Source organism: Periophthalmus magnuspinnatus, chromosome 16, assembly GCF_009829125.3.
Source record: "Periophthalmus magnuspinnatus isolate fPerMag1 chromosome 16, fPerMag1.2.pri, whole genome shotgun sequence".
Classification (NCBI taxonomy): domain Eukaryota; kingdom Metazoa; phylum Chordata; class Actinopteri; order Gobiiformes; family Gobiidae; genus Periophthalmus; species Periophthalmus magnuspinnatus.
Window position 1 is genome coordinate 27,959,725 of NC_047141.1, and position 20,709 is coordinate 27,980,433.

At 39.6% G+C, this 20,709-nt stretch overlaps 1 protein-coding gene across 1 annotated transcript in view; it reads right to left on the minus strand.

The window, feature by feature from the left end:
* The window catches only part of itga10 (integrin, alpha 10), a 55,453-nt gene extending 36,089 nt beyond the window's left edge, over window positions 1-19,364 (minus strand). The window contains exons 1-6 of the mRNA XM_033981658.2: window positions 18,720-19,364; window positions 8,882-8,993; window positions 8,683-8,792; window positions 6,926-7,014; window positions 2,780-2,894; window positions 2,581-2,708 (exon numbers count right to left, since the gene is read on the minus strand). Of these exons, the coding sequence (XP_033837549.1) occupies window positions 2,581-2,708; window positions 2,780-2,894; window positions 6,926-7,014; window positions 8,683-8,792; window positions 8,882-8,993; window positions 18,720-18,771 (606 nt within the window). The 5' untranslated portion in view covers window positions 18,772-19,364. The remainder of the gene's footprint in view (window positions 1-2,580; window positions 2,709-2,779; window positions 2,895-6,925; window positions 7,015-8,682; window positions 8,793-8,881; window positions 8,994-18,719) is intronic.
* Window positions 19,365-20,709: the final 1,345 nt, after the last annotated feature.

The window sequence follows — 20,709 nt, forward strand, 5'->3', positions numbered from 1 at the left end:
CATTTGATCTCGGTTCAGGTTGGGGCTGATCAGTTTTTTTCCCACGAAATGCAGGTTGAAATAATGCTGCTTATTATGAATATTATTTCTGTGCATCGTGTCGAGGCGGGTTCGAAAAATAGAGGCAGCCGCGTGGGGCGGGTAATATTTTGCCGTACATGCGGGGCCCCGCGGGTTGAAAATATCCTGACCCGAGCATCACTACAACACAGGGAGGGTGTAGAGCAAATGCACGTTTTTTTACCTTTACATATCTGTAATATGTACCGTGTGTGTGCGTGCGTGTTTTGTGAAGAATGCTGATGAGATATGAAATACCCAGCAGCCAATTCAATAAGCGACCCTTTTTGGTTTATAGATTTGTAAATCTGACACTAAAGGAGTCAGTGCCTCACCAACCATGAACCTCACCGCACGTCACTGCATAAAACCTATTTTTCTACTCCAAAAGAAGATTAGAACAGTTAACCAAGCAGACGACCTCACACCGACTAATCCTATTTTTGTTAAGTCAAAACTAGTAAAATTGTCTTGATCTTGTTGATTTGAGCACAGCTGTAATGACGTACAGTATAAGGCAGATAATCATATGCTCCGCCCTTGTTTACAGATGTTATTCGAACAGAGAGAGTCAATATCATCTTAGACAAACAGGTATATTTAAAAAAAAGTTAGACTAGAACCAGTAAAAAATGTCATTGTGTTTCTGTTTGATGACCTTGATGATAAATGAAAAAACTCCTACACAATAGAAGCATTTAAAAAGAGGACATTTATAAAACATTACTTTTTGAAAATTACAGGACTCAGAAAAGATTTATGTGAATTGCTGTGGTTTGTAGTTTTTCTTTTGTTACATATTGAGTCATTTTTGTAGAACTGATGCTGCTTTTCTTGTGCGTTGTTGTTAAATAGGGTTAATCATTATAAGTACATTTTTACTTCAGCCTAAACCCTTTCGTTCATGACAGAAATGTTAGGTACGACCTTTATACAAGTTGAATAATGTTTGATTTTGAATGTAATGACCCAATAAAATACTTCACCGAATAAAATACTTCCAATATGCTCACTTCCTATTTGAAACGCGGTGACTAGCGTGTTAGCTATGTCCATTCATATATATACAGTCTATACTTCTGCCGCCTGCTTGTCTCCATGGATACGTTGTTGCTGGAATGTTCCTCAGTATTTTAAATCTTGAGACAAATCTTCAGTTACAAGTGTTTTTATTGCTCAAAAATACTTGGATTCCTATTAAACGGGGTCGTCTCTCCACAGATCTGACCTGCAGTTTCGCTTGGCTGCTTGTCTCGGTGGAGATAAACATGTTTAATGCCATACTGTGGAACATTTCAACATCTTTACGGAGACAAACAGATGATATACGCTTACATAGTGCACCTTTGACAGAATATTTTCATAAACCTTTGACTCAATATCCAAAGAAAAATTAGAAAATCTCTTTGAAAACAACAGTAATTCCACAAACTATAGAGACGGAGAACATTTTTGTGTGAATGCCAACTCGTAAATTAGCAGCTAAAATACACCGACGAGACCAGACTGAAACAAAAGAAAGCCTTAATTACAGCCTCTGCTTGAAAACCTCTGCATTACTGTACACATGTTCAGTATGTGGGGCGGACTGTCCCTTTAAGAAGTCCCGATCCAGTTCTCAAAGCAAACAGCACTCGCGGAATGTTTGAATTCATTTAAAAACCAAAAGTATTTCCTCTTCACCTCATGTTGCCTGTTACCCCCCTGCATCACATCCAGCCCCTTCACTGGTGCTGTCATCCCAGAAAAACTACACTCTTCTTCCAGCGAACACGGTCTTTGCACATTACATATTACAGTTATGTCCTCGCCAAACCATTGCTCTGCGCTCTTTTACTTTTATTATGTTAGCAATTACTTTTATTTCTTTTATTGGGGATTATAACCACGTATGAAGAATGCACCCGGTTAATGGGCACCAGGAGAGAGAGTAAAGGACTAGTTAATTTTAGATTCACTTCAACATTAGAAAAGATTAATGAAGCCATGGTTTAAATGACACGATGTTGGACCTTCTTGCTTCTACAACAGACTGATGCTTCGGTTTCAACTAGTCAAGAGATGTTCTTTTTGTAGATACATCTGGTTCAAAATAAACCTGGACCAGACCAAGACTAAACCAAGACTAGAACAGGACCAAATCAAGTCTACATTAGGACTCAAACTGGGACCAAACCAGGACCAAACAAGGACCCTAAAGTCCAAAAATTAGACCTTTTTTAGAACATTTTCAGTGGAACCTTCATGATTTTCTGATTATTTTGCTTTGCTTAGAATGTTCCACAGTATCTTTCTCCATGGAGACAAGCAGGTGACACCCCTCAGCCAGTTTACGGGTCAGATCTGTGTAGAGGCAGCCATGTTCTCAGTAAGAATATTTGCTTTCTTTGCAATAAAAACACAAGTAATGCCATTCTGTAGGACATTTAAGTTAAAATTATAGCATACAAATGAAAAAAAGCAGTGGAACTTTTCACCCCAAAAGTGAAAAGTTCCACAGTGTACCTTTCTTTGACTTACCTGCATTTGGTCGGGGCTGATGTGAAATTTGCTGAGGATGTTGCTGAGGAAGTTCTGGACCTCAAACCAGGGGTAGATGCTGTTGGAGCCGTCCAGAACGATCACAATGTCCATGTACGTGGAGCACCCTGTCACAGGTGGAAAAAGTGTTGGCACTAAAGTATCTCCTGCTGTAAAGTGTTGACGTATTTGTATTTACTTTGTGCAGTTGGGGCGATGGTTTCTCTGGGCTGGAGGTCGTCGCTGACAGAGGCGCAGATGCCGGTGCTGAACATAGACGTGCCACACTCCTGGGACCACAGCGGGGCACACGCCTGTAAAAGGAAAAATACTCACTCATTTAGACTCATTCATAAACTTGACCTCACTGTGTCCCCAGATATGAGGTGGACATGTTCGATAAATCACACTGAGTTAGTCTTAATTACAAAAACGCTTGACATGATTTCCCATTTTTTATGTTAAAATTGTATGTTTTGGTTTTCAAGACAATTATACTATCAGAAAGCAGAATGAGCCTCACTTGAGTCTCTCATTTGCGTTGGCAGTTTCGATGCTGAAATCCATTTGGTTTAAACCTAAAATGTCACCCTCTAATCTACCTAAACCTGCCTTTTTGAGCTTTTGGTCACATTAAAAAGTTTTATTGAAACTAAATACTCCTTTGGACATGTATCAATAGTGAAAAAATAGGACCAAGTTGGACATTTCCTGGATAGTTTTAAAACAGCCTTAATCTTCATTGAAAAGTGTTTTAATTATGTGATATCAAATTCATATTGAGCTTTTCTGTATCACAATTGAAACTGACACTTGCGGGTTGTTTTATTCACAAGTTGATTTAAAATATTTTCGTGCTTCGTTAAAAGGCTAAATATACAACGCTATTTTCAACATAACCAAGACCATATTTGAAAGACGAGAAAAAATATAACACTGCCCCTTTAAATAATGAACTGTCGTTAATTCAGTCTATTTACACTTGGTACAAAACAGTAGGTGGTTGGTTATTATCAAAGGCTAAAACACGTAGACAAGTGCGGCTGCTATGAGTATAAACACATAAAAACTGCAGACTGGAGACAAAAGGCAAACAAGCAGTGAGAGCGCATAAGTCATGGAAACTCTACAATCGTGTGGTTTTGGGGGGACAGAAGAATGAGGGAGCAGCGGCGAGCGAGCGAGGCTATTGTTGACATGCTGGCAGTAACTGTTGTCATGAGCGGTTTAGCAGAACCCCAACGCCAGACCAGCAAAGCAATTTCTATCAGATTGTTTCTATAGATGGAAGGAGAGAAAAAGGGGGAGGGTCCGGCATATTTTAGTCTTCAAAAGCATTTCGTTTGGCACTAAAATAAGGCTGGAGTGCGGTGGGTTGGTCTGTATGTGAAAGTGGCATATAGACAAAAGAGGTTTGGGGGGTGAATATTCAATGGGCAGTGGAAAGAAACATCTTGGTTTTTCTAGTCCTGTCATTACTTTGTCCAACTCATGTATTTTTAAGAATCGCTGATTGTTCAAATGAGTATCTAGTTTCAATTGTCAGTATTGGTTCATAAAAACATTTGAAGTGGAGGGGTGTATTAGAGATGGGTGATATTGGTTCTAGTGTCTGTACCGGCCTATATTGATCAAATTTTTCAATATTATTTCAAACAATGTCAATATTCGATAGTGATATTTGATGTGGCTATTCCTCAGTGCATCACATTTGTCTTTTTGCACAGGCTCTTGAGAAATAACAGAGGCGTAATGATCCATAATGATGTTAGATAGTAAACAGGGGCAGGGCAGTTTCACTTTAAAACTCCTCCCTTTGGGGCTGGACTCAGAGTAATATAAATCCTAGTGTCTCAAGCCAGTTCCATCAAATTTAAAATGGCTTCTGGATGAGAGCCGAAACCATGTCCAGATGAGCACCTCTGAAACTAAGTCCATGAATAACCATGAGAAGCAAAGTGTGTTATCTAATATTTATATATATATTATTTTATATTCCAGATGAATGCATTTTGTAATTATTATTATTATAACAGTGAAGTTAATTTGTGATTTTTACTTCAACTTAAAATAAATCTGAGGGCCTTGCTAAACATATGTATCACCAAATGCTCTGTTATCGACCACAGCAGCAGGTCAAATATTAGATATTGGTGTCCGTCAAAAAATCCATATCATCATCTGGTACAGCACTAAACTGGTTCAAGTCCTTCCTAGAAGACAGGAAGTACTTTGTTGAGATTGGAAACTGTGTGTTAGAAAACATGGCCCTGACCTGTGGGGTGCCCCAAGGGTCAGTCCTGGGACCTTTGACCACAGAAACAAAGAGAAAGTGTCAGCAGTCATCTCCAGTCTCTCTCTAAAACACTGAAATTGGGCTAGAAATCTAGGGGTAATAATGAACTTGAACGTTAACAGTCACATCATAAAATCTGCAGCTTTTTACCATCTAAAAACAATCCAAAAATCAAAGGTGTATGTCTTATATATACAGATTTGGAGAGACTTATCCATGCATTTGTCTCCAGCAGGATAAACTATTGTAACAGCCTGTTCACTGGCCTCTCCAAACGAGTGGTAATACAACTGTGATACATCCAGAACACTGCTGCTCAGGTCCTGACTAGAACAAGGAAGAACAAGCACATGTGTCCTGTGCTCAGGTCTCTGGCTCCTGTGGTTCAGAGAACAGACTTTAAAGCAGCTCTGTTTGTGAACAAGTCTCTCCATGGACCAGCACCAAAAAACATCTCCCACATGTTAGTGCCACATGAACCATTTTACACTCTGAGGACTGAGGACTGTTTAAATCCAGACTCAAAACGTTTTTTAGTCTACACTCTCCTCTTTTAATGGTCAATTTGATGATCACTTCTATTTGCGCTGTACAAATAAACTTGTCTTGCCTGGAAGACTTCTTAAAAGTAGCCTTAAAAGAAGCGTATATAGACAAAAGAGGGTTAGGGGGGTGAATATTCGGTGGACAGTGAAAACATCTTGGTTTTTCTAGTCCTGTCATTAAGGATAGACAGACAGGCCAGAGGAAAAGGATGAGAGAAAGGAAGGAGGAGGGAGGGAGGAGAGGGAGAAATGTAACTGAGGTGCAATGGCTTTTTGAAGGTCTGTCATTAACAAAGGGCCTGAGACGCATTCCTGTCCTGTTATAGGCCTGACCACTGGGATAAAGATAAACACATTCAAAAGTGTGCCCTGCTCCACACCCAACACAGCAGGCACAATCTGGCATGCACTACATACTTCACAATATGAGACAACATAATCCATTGTAATTGACGAGGAAATCTATCTATTGGAGTTGTGTCACTGAGCAATACACTTCACCTTGTTTATGCGCAGTATGAATGCGTTAGAAGTACCGATTTAAAGATTATTGTGATTATCTGGCTTACAAGAACTAAAACATTTGGGATTTTTAGAAGCAAAACTATTATTCTCCAACCAAAACCTTTTTATTTGTCTGTTTATGTCAGAGTAATTTACTTTTATCATTCAGAAGTTTGATTTCATGAAGCACAGAGAAATACTATCATAATTGCCCCCTCATGATGGCAGCTCCTAAGATCTACTTTCTTTCTGCAGTTTTGGTTTTGGACCCAGCAGGCAGGTTTAACAGTTTATGGATTATTGTGTCTCTGCCTAGAATAATAGTATAACATGCTTAAAAACTTAGAGGAGACGTACTAATATAATAGGAGGGACTTTCATAATAAAGGACAGCGATACTTTGCGGTTAACATCAAACTGCTGAATTAAGACCTCGAGGTTATAGTTAATGGATGTGCAGACTTACAATCCGTATATTTGTAACTTTGCCTCTAGATTACTGTAATTCTTGGTGTGTGGGGCTGGACCAGGGCTCTCTGCAGTGATTACAGAACGTCCAGAACAACGCTACAGCTCGACGAGATCAGGCCTGTGCTGTGACACTGCACTGGCTCCTATTTCATATCGGGTGCAGTTCAAAATGTTATTATTTGTGTTTAAATGGCTGCACTCTATGGGTCCTCTTTATTTTGAGGGAGTTACTGCAGCTCTGACCAGCTCTTCCTGTTCTTCTGTGGCAGCGCCCAGACTATGGAACAGCGCCCTCTGCCTGTCAGATCCTCTCATTAACACAGTTTAAGACTAGACTGAAAACCCACCTCTTCTCCCTGGCATTTAACACAAGCTAAACAGGATATCTTGATGTTTTATTGTTCTTTTCCCATGTATCGTGTATCTGTGTGTCTGTTTTTTGTTGACTTTTATGTGAAACACTTTGCTCAGCTCAAATTGTTTTAAATGTGCTATATAAATACACTTGAACTGAACTGAATAGTCTTACCAGGAAGCCATCAGGTGAATCCGGCGTCAGCGTCATTCCCAGGTGAGAATTCCTCAAGTTTTTGGATACATTTTGGAGAGCGCTTTCACCTGGAACCATTGCCACAAAATACAGAGTGGGATGTAATATTACAGTGATCTAACGGCTGGGTTGGGCTGTCAGCAGCTCACTCAGAGAAAAAGTAATGGGTACAGGACTATAATTTGACACAATCTAGAAATGTAATTGTTGGGTGAACTGGAATTCTGCATCTAAACCAGAAGCTAGATTTTGTTGTTGAGAGATTTTAAATTGTTAAACTGGGTTGAATGAGTAAAAACAACATTTGAGCACATTTTAAATCAACAAACAAGTGCATAGTGAGTTTCTCAGAGAAGCCATGTGATGTATAAACAAAACAAAAAAACTACTTTATGGACTGATTAAAAGAAAATACATGGGTGAATTACTTAATAAATACATTTTAGCGAAGACCAAATTAACCTTTTTATAAACACGTAGAACAAATTACGGTAAGTAACTCACAAATTCTTCCTCTCGACATAAAAATATAGATGTTCCAGTTGGTGTGCCTCAAGGATCAATACTTGGCCCGCTTTTATTCTCACTGTATATTAACGACTTACCTTCAATTTGTTTAAATGTTGACTTTCAAATGTATGCCGACGACGCCGTGATTTACACGCATGCGAGGAGTATAAAAGAGGCATCCTCCATTTTAACTACAGCAATGGAGTCTGTAAATGAATGGCTGCTTAAATCTTGTCTGTTGCTAAATACTAAAAAAACTGTTTGTATGATGTTTACAAAGCAGCCACAAGATTTAAAACATTCAGGAGTGTTCTTGAGAGGAGAAGAATTACAAATTGTAACCGAATTTAAGTACCTTGGTGTCACACTTGACTCTACTTTATGTTTTAAGAATCATGTTAAAAGAATTACCAAAACAGTTAAATTCAATCTCCTAAATTTTAAGCAAATCAGGCCATTTATAACCCTTGATGCTGCCAGAGTGTTTCTCCACCCAGTGATATTATCTCACATTGAATACTGTATCACAAGTTGGTCTTTAACAAATTTAAATACACTCAAAATAATGGAATCACTCTACAAAAAATCCCTAAAGGTCTTTGATAGGAAACCGCTTTCTTTCCATGTTTGTAATATTTTAAAAAAGCATAATCTTTTTAGTTTTGATAATTTTAAACATTTTAAATATGCATGTTTTATCTACAAAGTGCTACATGGATTAGCCTAGCCTCCCATGTCAGACCTTTTCAAAACAAAAAACACCCGAAGCATGAGGACCAGGGCCTCGTCCAGAGGAGACTGTGAGGTGCCCTATAGAAAAACTGCCTTTGGACAAAATGCTCTTTCTGTGAAGGCGAGTAAGATCTGGAACGGCATTCCACTTCAAATAAGAGAGTGCTCCACATTATTCACTTTTAAAACTCAACTCAAACTCTGGCTGAAATCAAATCAGTCATGTGATCACTAATCAATACATGGACCTCCCTTCTTACTTTTCTTACCCCTTTTTTTTACTCTACTTCTCACTTTTTAACTCTTGTATATTGTACTAATGTGATGTATTTGTTGTACTTTTTACCTGCCTGGGGACTGCGGATGTAAATTAGCTCTGTAGCTATAATCCGGCATATTTACATTTGTTTACAACAGATGTTCATTAATGTGCATTGTCCCTATCAAATAAAAAAAATAAATAAATAGATGATTTTAGCCTGTTACTAACGTACCTAAATAGACTTTGCTGCAGTTTGAGTTTCTCTCTTCTCCCACGATGCATTTGTACACATCTCCTTTTCTGTTGTTGGGTGGTCCGTCCCAGGGGGCTCCGACAAGCATTCTACAACAAAATAACAACAATTTTTTCAAGATAAATTTTTTTTTCTTAATTTTGTTGGTGAATCTAGTGGCTTTTCTCCTCAGACTTACGATTTTTCCCCATCTGCTTCATGCTGTAAAACCGAGAATCCAAACAGAGCGTCTTCTGGTCCCGTGAATATTCGAGGATTCTTTACGTCGATGTTGAAACAGTGGCACAATTCTGCAAAAAAACAAGTTGATAATGTGCTATACTCACAAAAGACGTGTCCTAAATAGTTAAACAGGCACGGCTGGTATATAACACAACTGTACAAGCGTTAACAGGCCAAGTTACAGGCCAGATCTGTGGACCGGTGACTCCGTTCTGGTATTTTGTGAGCAATAAAACACCTGTGTAAATGAAAAGTTGAACGCCACACTATGAAACATTTCAGATAGCAAAGCACCAACCAGAAACGTGACAAAATATCTTTGTTTTTGTTTTGTTTTACGCTGGCTTTTAAATGTTTTTTCCTATGATGTTAAATGTCTGGTGGTGGGAGGCATGTCTGTGACGGTTTTTATTTGAAACTCTTTTACTGGAAACGTCCAGACAGAAAAAAAACATTGATTTTAACCTGGAGTCAAACCGTAAGCTTTGTATTTCTCTTGTGAGTCGACTATAATCAGAACTGTGTGAGTGATACTGAAAACACACTTGTACTTTTAATCATGTTTGTGCTAACAGCAGATGTTATTTCGCTACTAAAACATCTAACTTTTTTGATTCTAAGGAAAAATCTTGATACTTAATGCAGATATTGATCCCGTACCATAGTAACCTTAAAAATGAACGTAATTTGCAGCAGAAAAGAGTAGTTAGTAGTATTAGTTTCTTGACTATTACTCTAAAACCGGCCACTCCTTGTCCCACCAACGTCCTCCATCAGCACCGTCCCACCCGCCACCTCAGATCAGCCAACAACAACATCCTCAACGCCCTCATCAGGACAAAGCACCAACCCTTTGGGGAACCGAGTCTTCGCCGTCTCCGCCTCAACTCCACCTTCTCAAAACCCATCAAGAACATCAAGTATTTAGGTAAAGGTTAAGTTTTCACATATTTATGCTTATTTTCAATATAGATACTCAATACTAGTTTTAGTATCAAGACATCGATTAGTATCTGGGGATAAAGATACTGTCATTGGTGTAGTTTTTGCTTACCAAGGAATCACAGAAATCGTACAAAACGACTAGAACTTTAGCAAAAATTTGTTCATTGAATTCCGACTTGACCTTCAGCGTATTTTAAAATCATAAACTCTTATAAATGTTATGAACGCACGTGGACACAACACCACAAAAGCCAAAACATCACCATTTTCTCTTCAGCCCTGGGAGAAGGTAAAGTGGTGAAAATATGGCAGCGGAGCAGAGCGGAGCGAGGGGGCAGAGCGAGGGGGCAGAGCGAGGGTGTAGGGTGTGGGTTAGAAAAACTATGGAGTATAGTGAGAGCCCTGTAATGACACACAGACCGGGCCTTCATACAGACACAGGGACGCAGAGGAGAGACAGTTACACACAGATGGAAGTGACTGTAAACCATACGGATATTGCACAAACATAACACACTGGCCCATTTGTAGTGAGTGAATACTTTGAGTTCGCACAGAGCTGCAGCCGAACCCCAAAATCAAACATTGAAAACACAAGTACAGTTATGCTACAGTTTGAAAAATGATTATGGAAGGTGTTTTCATTTTTCATATGGTAAAGCCTCTCTTGTTTAACCCAAAATATTTCAAATTATGCTCACAATTTACAATGGATTTGTTTGGTTTTGTTAAATGTCGTAGTTGGTTTGAACATATTTGGACGAGTGAGTATCTGCTGAAGTTGTGGCTTTGGTTTCAAGACAAAAAATCGTTCTTATTTTAAAGTGTAGAGCTGTGCGATTACGCAAATCGAGATTGATATTCAGAGAGACCTTTGACACAGAATGGCAGCCACATCCTGTTGTGTCCAGGAAAGGTAGAAGCTGATAGTTGAGTATAAAAAGTTTCAAAACTGTGGTACGTGTTACGCTGGTTGTATGAACGCTCCTTCCCTTTTCTGTCCTTCTTTGGAATATTTCTCGTTCAGCAGCGATGATGTAGTCCACTTTTAGCCCTAGATTGTGGTAAATGGTCATATTTTATGCTTTTCCGAGGAACCACTCACCAATTCACCAGTGCACGCAGACACTGGGGGCGAGGCGGGTTAAATCTCTTGCCCAAGGACACAACGACAGCATTCATCTGTGGGAGCTGGAATCTGGCTGCTCAACCAATGATGTTTATGTCGAGGGCGGGACTTGAACCGCCAACCTCCGGATCAAACGACACACACTGAGGTATCGTCGCTCCCAGAAGCAGTAGTAGTAGTAGAATAGACCTGAAATTGTTTTGATTTGGTGGTACTTGCTGTGAAAAGGCTACAAAAGTGCTGGTGTGAGTATGTTGCTAACTGTACCACTGAGCTGATTGTGAGTAAAATGAAACTGTATTGTGATCTAATCCTGTGACTATTTGTTTTATCACGATTGGGTGTTTTTTCCACGATTCACATTATCTACTCTTAGCCATCCTATTGGTTAACCTTTGTCTTGCTCTGAGTGAGTGACAGCTGGATTTAACCAAGTGTAGACTCGGAAGAAGCAGGTTTAATTACCTTTTACACTAGAGTCAAGAGTTAATAGTTCAATTGAGATGATAAATGGTAAATTGTCGCATTTTTATATAGCGCTTTTCCACCGTCAAGTTTCTATTTAACACTGTATGAAAGTAATGTGTTTAAAATGCTTGTCATAGGTCTGACAGTACACAGCTGCTCTTACACTTGCACAGAGATCCCACAAACGCACAATGAGGTCCACAGACATGTCAGGTCAATCAGAGAAATGAAACTGGATCAGCGCTGGCTCCACCCGTGCACTGTCCCTGACCAACAGCAGCGGGACTGTACAGTGAGGTCTAAAGGAGTGGCCAATATGTCAGCTGAGATTAGAGAGAAATAGATGTTTTGTGACCGTTTTAGTGCATTGTCTATAATAAGAAAACTGTTAAAAAGCTGACAGAGTTGACATTAACTGATATTTCTGGATTAAACTGCGGTTCAGTTGTACAGCCCAGAGGTGGTACATAATCACTGGTGGAAGGTGATGAAGTACAAGTAAAATATCGCAGTTAAGTAGAATTTTTAGGTAGCTGTCCTTTACTTAAGTACATTTTACAGTAGATACGTTTTACTTTTACTTCACTACATTTGAGAGCAGTATCTGTACTTTCTACTCCACTACATTTTTGCACTGGATTGAAAAGTAAAAAGTACTTTTCATATGATTTGGTTATTTTTACCATGTTCGTCGTAACATCTTGACTACAATTTCCGAGTTCAAGCTACAACTTGTATATATATATATATATATATATATATATATATATATATATATATATATATATATATATATATATTTTAAAGCTGGAAAACGGCTGACTAAAAACATGATATAAACACATTTCCAAAGTGATCTTCCAAACAAGGTACAAGGTGGTATTTATGCACATTTGTGTTTACTTTTACAGTTCAGTTTGTGCAACACTTAAACCTCAATGACATTTATGACGTTTGCAGGGATGGTTTAGCACATTTCTGACCACTAACTTTTGTGAAATACTTAGCTGAAGACATTTAAAGGCATATTTTAGCACGTAAACTGTAAAAAAACTATTGTTATTACTGTTATTGGGAGACTTTAAAAAATCTAGAAGTTTGCTTTTGTCAATGAGTATGAGTATGTTCCCTCATTTGTTCAGGAATGATCCTAAGTAGAAGATTGAAAATAACATATTTTCGACCTACTTTTGTATATATGACCCACCGCACGAACAGAGCAGCCCGAATCGTCTTGTATTTCTCTCATGCTTCTTTTTATGGCTCCAATTAATCTCAACACAGGCTGGAAACATGTTATTCTCCTCAGACACACTGCAGTAAAATTGTGTATCTTTTCTTGTGGCCCTCTGCAATTCCCAACCTCTTTCCACAACAAACCGGCTCTCCAATAACCACTTCTACCACTGATTTTCTCCTTTATCCTCCTGTTTCGCTCATTCTCTCATAAACCATAAATTGTCCCTCTTGTTACCCCCTCAAACTACCCCCCGAACACACACAGTTAGACACGCTGTAACCCTACCACAAGCCCACCCCCCAAAAAACCCTATTCACTCTCTCTTTTCACTGTAACAAAAACAATTTCCCCAATTTCCCGGGCCTGGGTTCATTTTTTTACTTTACGTACACGACCCTGCACCACAACGCGTCGCCATGACAACAGGAGGTAAACATTATCAAGGCAAAACGTCTCCAGATTCTCCTCGACCGCACGTTCGGCTGCGGGCGCTACTGCTCCTTCCCTTGTCTTTAATATACTCCATAGTACATATACACATATATACGTATACGCCGTGTGCCAAGAGTCAGTGAACACGAAGCTATGCGGTGGATACTAGAGAAAGACTTTGGTTTTCAGGGATGGAAACGTATTTCGGAATAAAATACAGTGCAGCAGGACAGTTGTAATGTGTGTTTAAAGGTCCCATGTTACTCAGATTTGACTCTTGTGAGGTTTAAGCCATGTTTTAATGTCGTTTCCTTTTCAAAAATATACCCGGAGATGTGTTTTGTTTCATTCGCACGTGTTTAAGTAATCCAGGTTTATTAGTCTGTCTATATTTCCAAAGCTCAAAACGCTGCGTTCCACCTTGTGATGTCATATAGTCGTGTTTTTTAAGTTTTAACAGCTACGTTTTACCTTTAGTTTCAGGAGAGATTGGCAAGTCCAGTGCGGGAATCAGCCAATCATCCAGTTTAAAAACACAGTGGAGCACTTCCTGTATTACCATATGACATCACAAAGTGGAACGAAGTGTTTTCTGTTTGAGAGAAAAACTTATTGTGTCATTTCTGAACAAGATCCTAGGTCAAAAATGAAGATGTGTCAAATGTAGATGATATAAATCTCTAGAAAACTGTTCTACTTAAGGCCAAGAAGGTAATAAAGTAATAAAGTAATACTAGAACTACTGACCTGTAACTCAAATGGGATCAGCAGACAGTTTTGACTCTTGGATGGGAGTAAATTCACACAGCTATATTTTCTCACAAACTGTAGATGTTGAGGGGAAACAACTATAACATATGGTTAAAAGCTCAAAAAAAAAAGGGAAAAAAAAGGCAATTTTGCAGAATTAGTCTGCTTCAAACTCAATCTCCTGAGACAAACATGTGACACCAGTTACAAATGATATCTGTGGAGAAGCAGCACTGCGCACTGTAATAATGGCAGTTTAATGATATACTGTGGAACATTACAAAGCAGTAACATCTCTATGAAGATAAGCAGGTGGTATATCCTACATAAACACAGATAAGTTAAGGATTTCAACTTTAAAGAGCCCGTATAATGCGATTTTCTGATGTATGAATGAAACAAAACACAACTCCACGTATGTTTTTGATGAAATAACAGCAATATAATCTGACTTAAAGCTCACATGTTTTAATTTTGCGCAACGTAGAACCTTTAAACGAAACATTACATTGCGCTAGTGTGCCGTGTTGTACGGGAGAACATATTCAGGAACTTCTGCTAAAGCCATCGACTCCGAGCGCCTCTGCTTCACCTCCTCTCACTCCAAACACAGCTTGTGTCTTCATTATCAGTGCTGTTGTGTTCTCACATGTGTCACTCTCTCCTGAGGACCAAACGGGGGCGTAACGAACCGAAAAGTCAGCAAATGATGAGAAGAATTGGAAACGATCTTTGCTGTGAGAATAACAGTGAGGATTTATGAATGAGAGGGGATCCACACACACCTGCGTTGGACATTTCGCTTAAACATAACAAAGGGTAATAGACTTGAACTGCCTGCTGCTGTCTGCATTAAGCCTCTGTGTAAGGCATTAACATTACACACATACTACACGCATACCCCCGCACTGGGCTCGCCTCCACGCTCCTCTGACGCATCCAAAACATACATTTAACTTGCCCGCACATCCTCATATATCAAAACATAATCTGCTATAGGCTTCACGTAAAGGTGCACTATGGGACTTTTCTGGCGTCTCGTCTCCATGGATATTTTAGAGCTTTACTTGATGCTGAGGTTCCAAATTCAACTTCAAACTTCACGGAGCAGAAACATATATTAAAACATAATCTGTCCTATAGCTTCAGTTAAAGGTGCACTATGGGACTTTTCTGGCTTCTAGTTTCCATGGATATTTTATAGTTTTACTTGGATTTTTGTATAATGCTGAGGTTTCAGGTTCAACCTCAAACTTCACTGAGCAGATACATACATCAAAACATAATCTTTTCTATAGTTTCAATTAAAGGTGCACTATGGGACATTTTCTGGCTTCTCGTCTCCATGGATATTTTATAGCTTTGTCTGGATTTCTGTATAATGCTGAGGTTTCAAATTCAACTTCAAACTTCACTGAGCAGAAACATATATTAAAATATAATCTTTCCTAAAGCTTCAGTTAAAGTTGCACTATGGGACTTTTCTGGCTTCTCATCTCCATGGATATTTTATAGCTTTACTTGGATTTTTCTATGATGCTGAGGTTTCAGGTTCAAATTCAAACTTCACTGAGCAGAAACATACATCAAACACCACCAAAACATAATCTTTCCTATAGCTTCAATTAAAGATGCACTATGGGACTTTTCTGGCTTCTAGTTTCCATGGATATTTTAAAGCTTTACTTGGATTTTTGTATAATGCTGAGGTTTCAAAATCAAACTTCTTCAAACTTTACTGAGGAGAAAAATTCATCAAAACATAATTGTTCCTATAGCTTCAATTAAACGTGCACTATGGAACTTTTCTGATTTCTCGTTTCCATGGATACTCTTTTGCTTTACCTGGATTTCTATTTGGTGTAGAGGTTTCAAATTCATCTTTAAACTTCATTAAGTAGAAACATACATCAAAACATAATCTTTCCTATAGCTTCACATAAAGCTGCATTATGGAACTTTTCTGATTTCTCATCTCCATGGATACTCTTTTGTTTTACCTGGCTTTCTGTTTGGTGTGGAGGTTTCAAATTAATCTTCAAACTTCACTGAGCAAAAATATACATCAAAACATAATCTTTCCTATAGCTTCAATTAAAGGTGCAGTATGGAATTTTTTCTGATTCTTCATCTCCATGGATACTCTTTTGCTTTACCTGTATTTCTGTTTGGTGTAGAGGTTTCAAATTTAGCTTCAAACTTCCACTGAGCAGAGACATACACCATCAAACACCACCAAAACATAATCTTTCCTATAGCTTAATTTAAAGCTGCACTATGGGACTTTTCTGGCTTCTCATCTCCATGGATACTCTCGTTTTACCTGGATTTGTGTTTTGGTGTAGAGGTTTCAAATGCACCTTCTACATAATCTTTCCTAACGCTTCACTTAAAGACGCACTGTGTAGTTTTTCCTGGTGGAGAGTCGGTCACCTTCTCGTCTCCGTGGAGATGTCATTTGCTTTAAGTAGAATGTTCCACAGTACGATACTAACATGTCACCACCAGAGAGACATGTCAAAGAGCGCGTTGACTCCAGAGAAATTAACCTGCTGGTACAAATTCAAACCCTGAGCAACCTTGAGCTTAATCGCCATGGAGACAAGCAAACCAGCCAAATGTACGGGTCATATCTGTGGAGATGCGACCCTTGCTTGCCTGATTAAAAACAATACTAAAATAAATGTAAGAAAAGCAGATTTATAAACCACCTTTAAATAGACGTATGTGTTTAACTCTAATTACGTGCATAATTTGAAGGCTGCAATGTAGGTGTAAATAATTGTGAATGAACGTGGAAGTCACACCGAGATGGAAAAGATCTGACGGCTTTAGTATCCGGAAACTTTAAGGTGACGCGCCGTGGGCTTATCTGTCCCGCTACAGCTACGGCAGACAACAATGCTCTTTTTATACTAAATCCCAGCGGGACGTCAAAAAAAACTGCTAAATGAGGTGTCTGAGGCTGCTCTACCAAAGCGAGCAGAAGAAACGGAGGGTAGAAGTTCACGTTTGAGGGACCCACGTGGTCCGAGGAGCTGGGGGGGGGAGGACTTGGAGACGTCAAGATGGAAACGGCTGATACGGCGAAGGCACTCAAGTTGCACGGCTGCCATGAAGTGTCGGCTAAAACAGGAGTTGAACTAGTAACCTTTGGCACAGCAGCGCAATCTTTGAGCTGCAAACATCTAACAGGAGGCCCCTCAACAAGCATGAAGTTAACTCCACCGTGTCCATGTCCACTGATGGGTTTTCCAGCTCTGAATCCGAAACGATTATTTAGCAGGACGCCGTTTAAACTTTGATTCTTTGGCGAATATGGAAAGTGCCCATATGTTTTAATGGGATTTCCCTCGTCTCCAGCGCGCAGCCATGTTAGGAATGTCTTCATGGTCAGTCGCTACTGTCACACCGCATAACGACCCCGCGCTAAAGAGAGTTAAGAGACACGTGCGGCACATGTCGTCTGTTTAAGACACCGGACTAAATTACCACATTTTTCTCCGCACAGACAGAGAGGGTCAGGGTTTGGTCAGCGAGAAATCATCAGTCAAAACAAGTTTAAAGTCACGGTTAACTGCGGAACATTAGGTTTTTGCCTGTCTTGAGATGTTATTTCTTCAGTTAGAATGACACTAACTAACTAACTATCAGTCGTCATGGATACAGGTGGTGCTGCTAGGTTAACTCACAGGTCAGCTCTATGGAGAGGTGGACCAATCACAGCAATGATTTTCTATTAAAAAAACACTTGTAATCTAACACATGAAATGAGTCTAAAGGTAGAAGTTACTGTCCTACTGTGTAACGTGTGATTTCAAGTTAAAGCTATAACATCTCCACGGAGACAGGTGACACCGCTGAGCCAACTCACAGGTCAGATCTCTGGAGAGGTGGCCCACTCACAGTAATTATACATGCTTTTCTATAAAAAAACACTTGTAATTTAAGACATGTAATGAGTCTAAAGATAGAAACTAATGTCATACTGTGTAACCTGTGATTCTAGTCTAAAGAAGTAACATCTCCATGGAGACAGGTGACGCCACGATGCCAACTCGCAGGTCAGATCTATGGAGAGGTGGACCAATTACAGCAATGATTTTCTATAAAAACACTTGTATTTTAACACATGAAATGAGTCTAAAGACAAAAGTTAATGTCATACTGTGTAACCTGTGATTCCATTTTAAAGCAATAACATCTCCACGGAGACAGGTGACGCCACAAAGCCAACTCACAGGTCAGTTCTATGGAGAGGTGGACTGCTCTAAATGTGCATCATTTTCTGTAAAAACACTTGTAATCTAACATATGAAATGAGTCTAAAGATAGAAGTTAATGTCATACTGTGTAACTTGTGATTCCAGTTTAAAGCAAGAACATCTCCACGGAGACAGGTGACGCCACTAAGTTAACTCACAGGTCAGCTCTATAGAGAGGCGTCCCACTCACAGTAATTATGGGTGCTTTTCTTTAATAACACTTGTAACAGAACACATGAAATGAGTCTTAAGGTATAAGTTAATGTCATACTGTGTAACATGTGATTCCAGGTTAAAGCAATAACATCTCCATGGAGACAGGTGACGGCACTAAGCCAACTCACAGGTCAGATCTATGGAGAGGTGGACCAATCATAATAATTACACACGCTTTTCTATTAAAACATTTGTAATTTAAGACATGTAATGAGTCTAAAGATAGAAGTTAATGTCACACTGTGTAACCTGTGATTCCAGATTAAAGCTATAACATATCCATGGAGACAAGCAGGTGGTGGATCAAGAGTTAAGTTACACAGTGCAGCTTTAAATTGAGGGTTCTTACCTCTGACAAGGAGGATAAACTCCAGACACAACAGGTATTTGCGCAGCTCCATTTACAAAAATAAAACAAGTGTATTTGGTCCTGTTTAATTACTGCATTTGCTAAATCACTTCCACTCTGTTGGCAGGAAAACGCTTCACACTTCACACGCGCTCCTTCAGTTTTCCCATTCCCCAAGAGATGCGTAAAATCAGTCCAAACGGCGCACCAGCAGCATGACTTCTGTGCGTAAAAAGACTTCACAAGGACATTTTAGGAAGATGAAGCTTCAAATTAAAACACAAACTTCACTGAGCAGAAGCACAGCAGCCTTTGGAGTAAAAATAAGTCTTAATGGTCCATGTACTGGCCTTGAAATTCCAGCACCTGTCCCATCCAACGAGTCCGAGGTGATTAAACCATCACTAATGCGCAACACCTTCCCAAACAGGACAATCCTTCCGCGCGCGCTTTGCTCTGAGCCTCTGGAGCGTCTCTTTGAAAAACAAGCCAAAAGATTCAGTCACAGAGTTTCTTTAAAGCCTCGTTGTTCATGGTACTTTCAAAACTATTGTATAAAAAATAAATGTTTAAATAGTTTGTGTCCGCGTAAAAGTCCAACGTCCTGTGCCACTTTCCAAAGCAGCAACATGAAAGAGCGCATTTATCCTCAGACTCCCCTCCCTCCACATCCCTGAGACCTCTGAGAGCGCCTGGTTCACATTCAGAAACCTCAAACCAACATCTCTCTCTCTCTCTCTCTCTCTCTCTCTCTCTCTCTATGTCTCTCAGTCTCTCTTCTCTCTCACTTTTCTCTCTCTCTTCTCTATCTCTCTTCTCTATCACTCTTTCTCTCTCTTCTCTATCTTTCTCTCTCTATCTATCTATGTCTCTCTCTCTCTCTCCTTTCTCTCTCTCTCTCTCTATTCTCTGTCTCTCTCTTCTCCATCGCTCTCTCTCTCTATGTCTCTCAGTCTCTCTTTTCTCTCACTTCTCTCTCTCTCTTCTCTCTCTCTCTTCTCTCTGTTTCTCTCTCTATGTCTCTCTTCTCTCTCACTTCGCTCTCTCTCTCTCGCCTCTCTCTTTCTCTCTCTTCTTTCTCTCTCTCTTCTCTCTCTCTTCTCTCTCTTTCTCTCACTCTTCTCTATGTTTCTCTATCTATCTATGTCTCCCTCTCTCTGTCTATCTCCTTTTTCACTCTCTATTCTCTCTCTGTCTCTCTTTTCTCTCACTTCTCTCTCTGTCTCTCTCTTCTCTACCTATATTTCTCTCTCTCTATGTCTCTCTGTCTTTCTTTTCTCTCACTTCTCTCTCTCTGTCTCTCTCTTCTCTCTCTTCTCTATCTCTATTTCTCTCTCTCTATGTCCCTCTGTCTCTCTTCTCTCTCACTTTTCTCTCTGTCTTTCTCTCTCTCTTCTCTCTCTTTCTCTCTCTCTGTCTCTCTATTTCTTCTCTATCTCTCTTTTTCTTTCTGTCGGTCTCTTCTCTCTTTCTCTCTCTCTCTCTTTCTTTCTCTCTCTCTGTCTCTCTTTTTCTCTCTCTCTTTCTCCCTGTCCCTCTCTTTCTCTCTCTGTCCCTGTCTCTCTCTTTCTCTCTGTGTCCCTATCTCTCTCTTTCTCTCTCTGTCCCTGTCTCTCTCTTTCTCTCTCTGTCCCTGTCTCTCTCTTTCTCTCTCTGTCCCTGTCTCTCTCTTTCTTTCTCTGTCCCTGTCTCTCTCTTTCTCCCTCTTTCTTTCTCAGAGAACAGAAGAAGATAGAGGTGTTTGAGGAGCTAAAACTAGTCTCCAAACTAGATACTCCTTTGATATTTGGGGAATTTAAATCATTGTTTTAAATCACATGTTGAAGTAGGTGACTGCTGCGGCCTGCAGCGCCCCCGTGCGGACACAAAGTGCACTTCAGTAGTGGCGCAACAACGTGGCACGAGTCATGACCTTTGCTTCTCTCGGGTCAACTCAGGTCAATTCTGACACTTTGGGCGATTTTAAAACACAGCTCTAAATTAAATATAA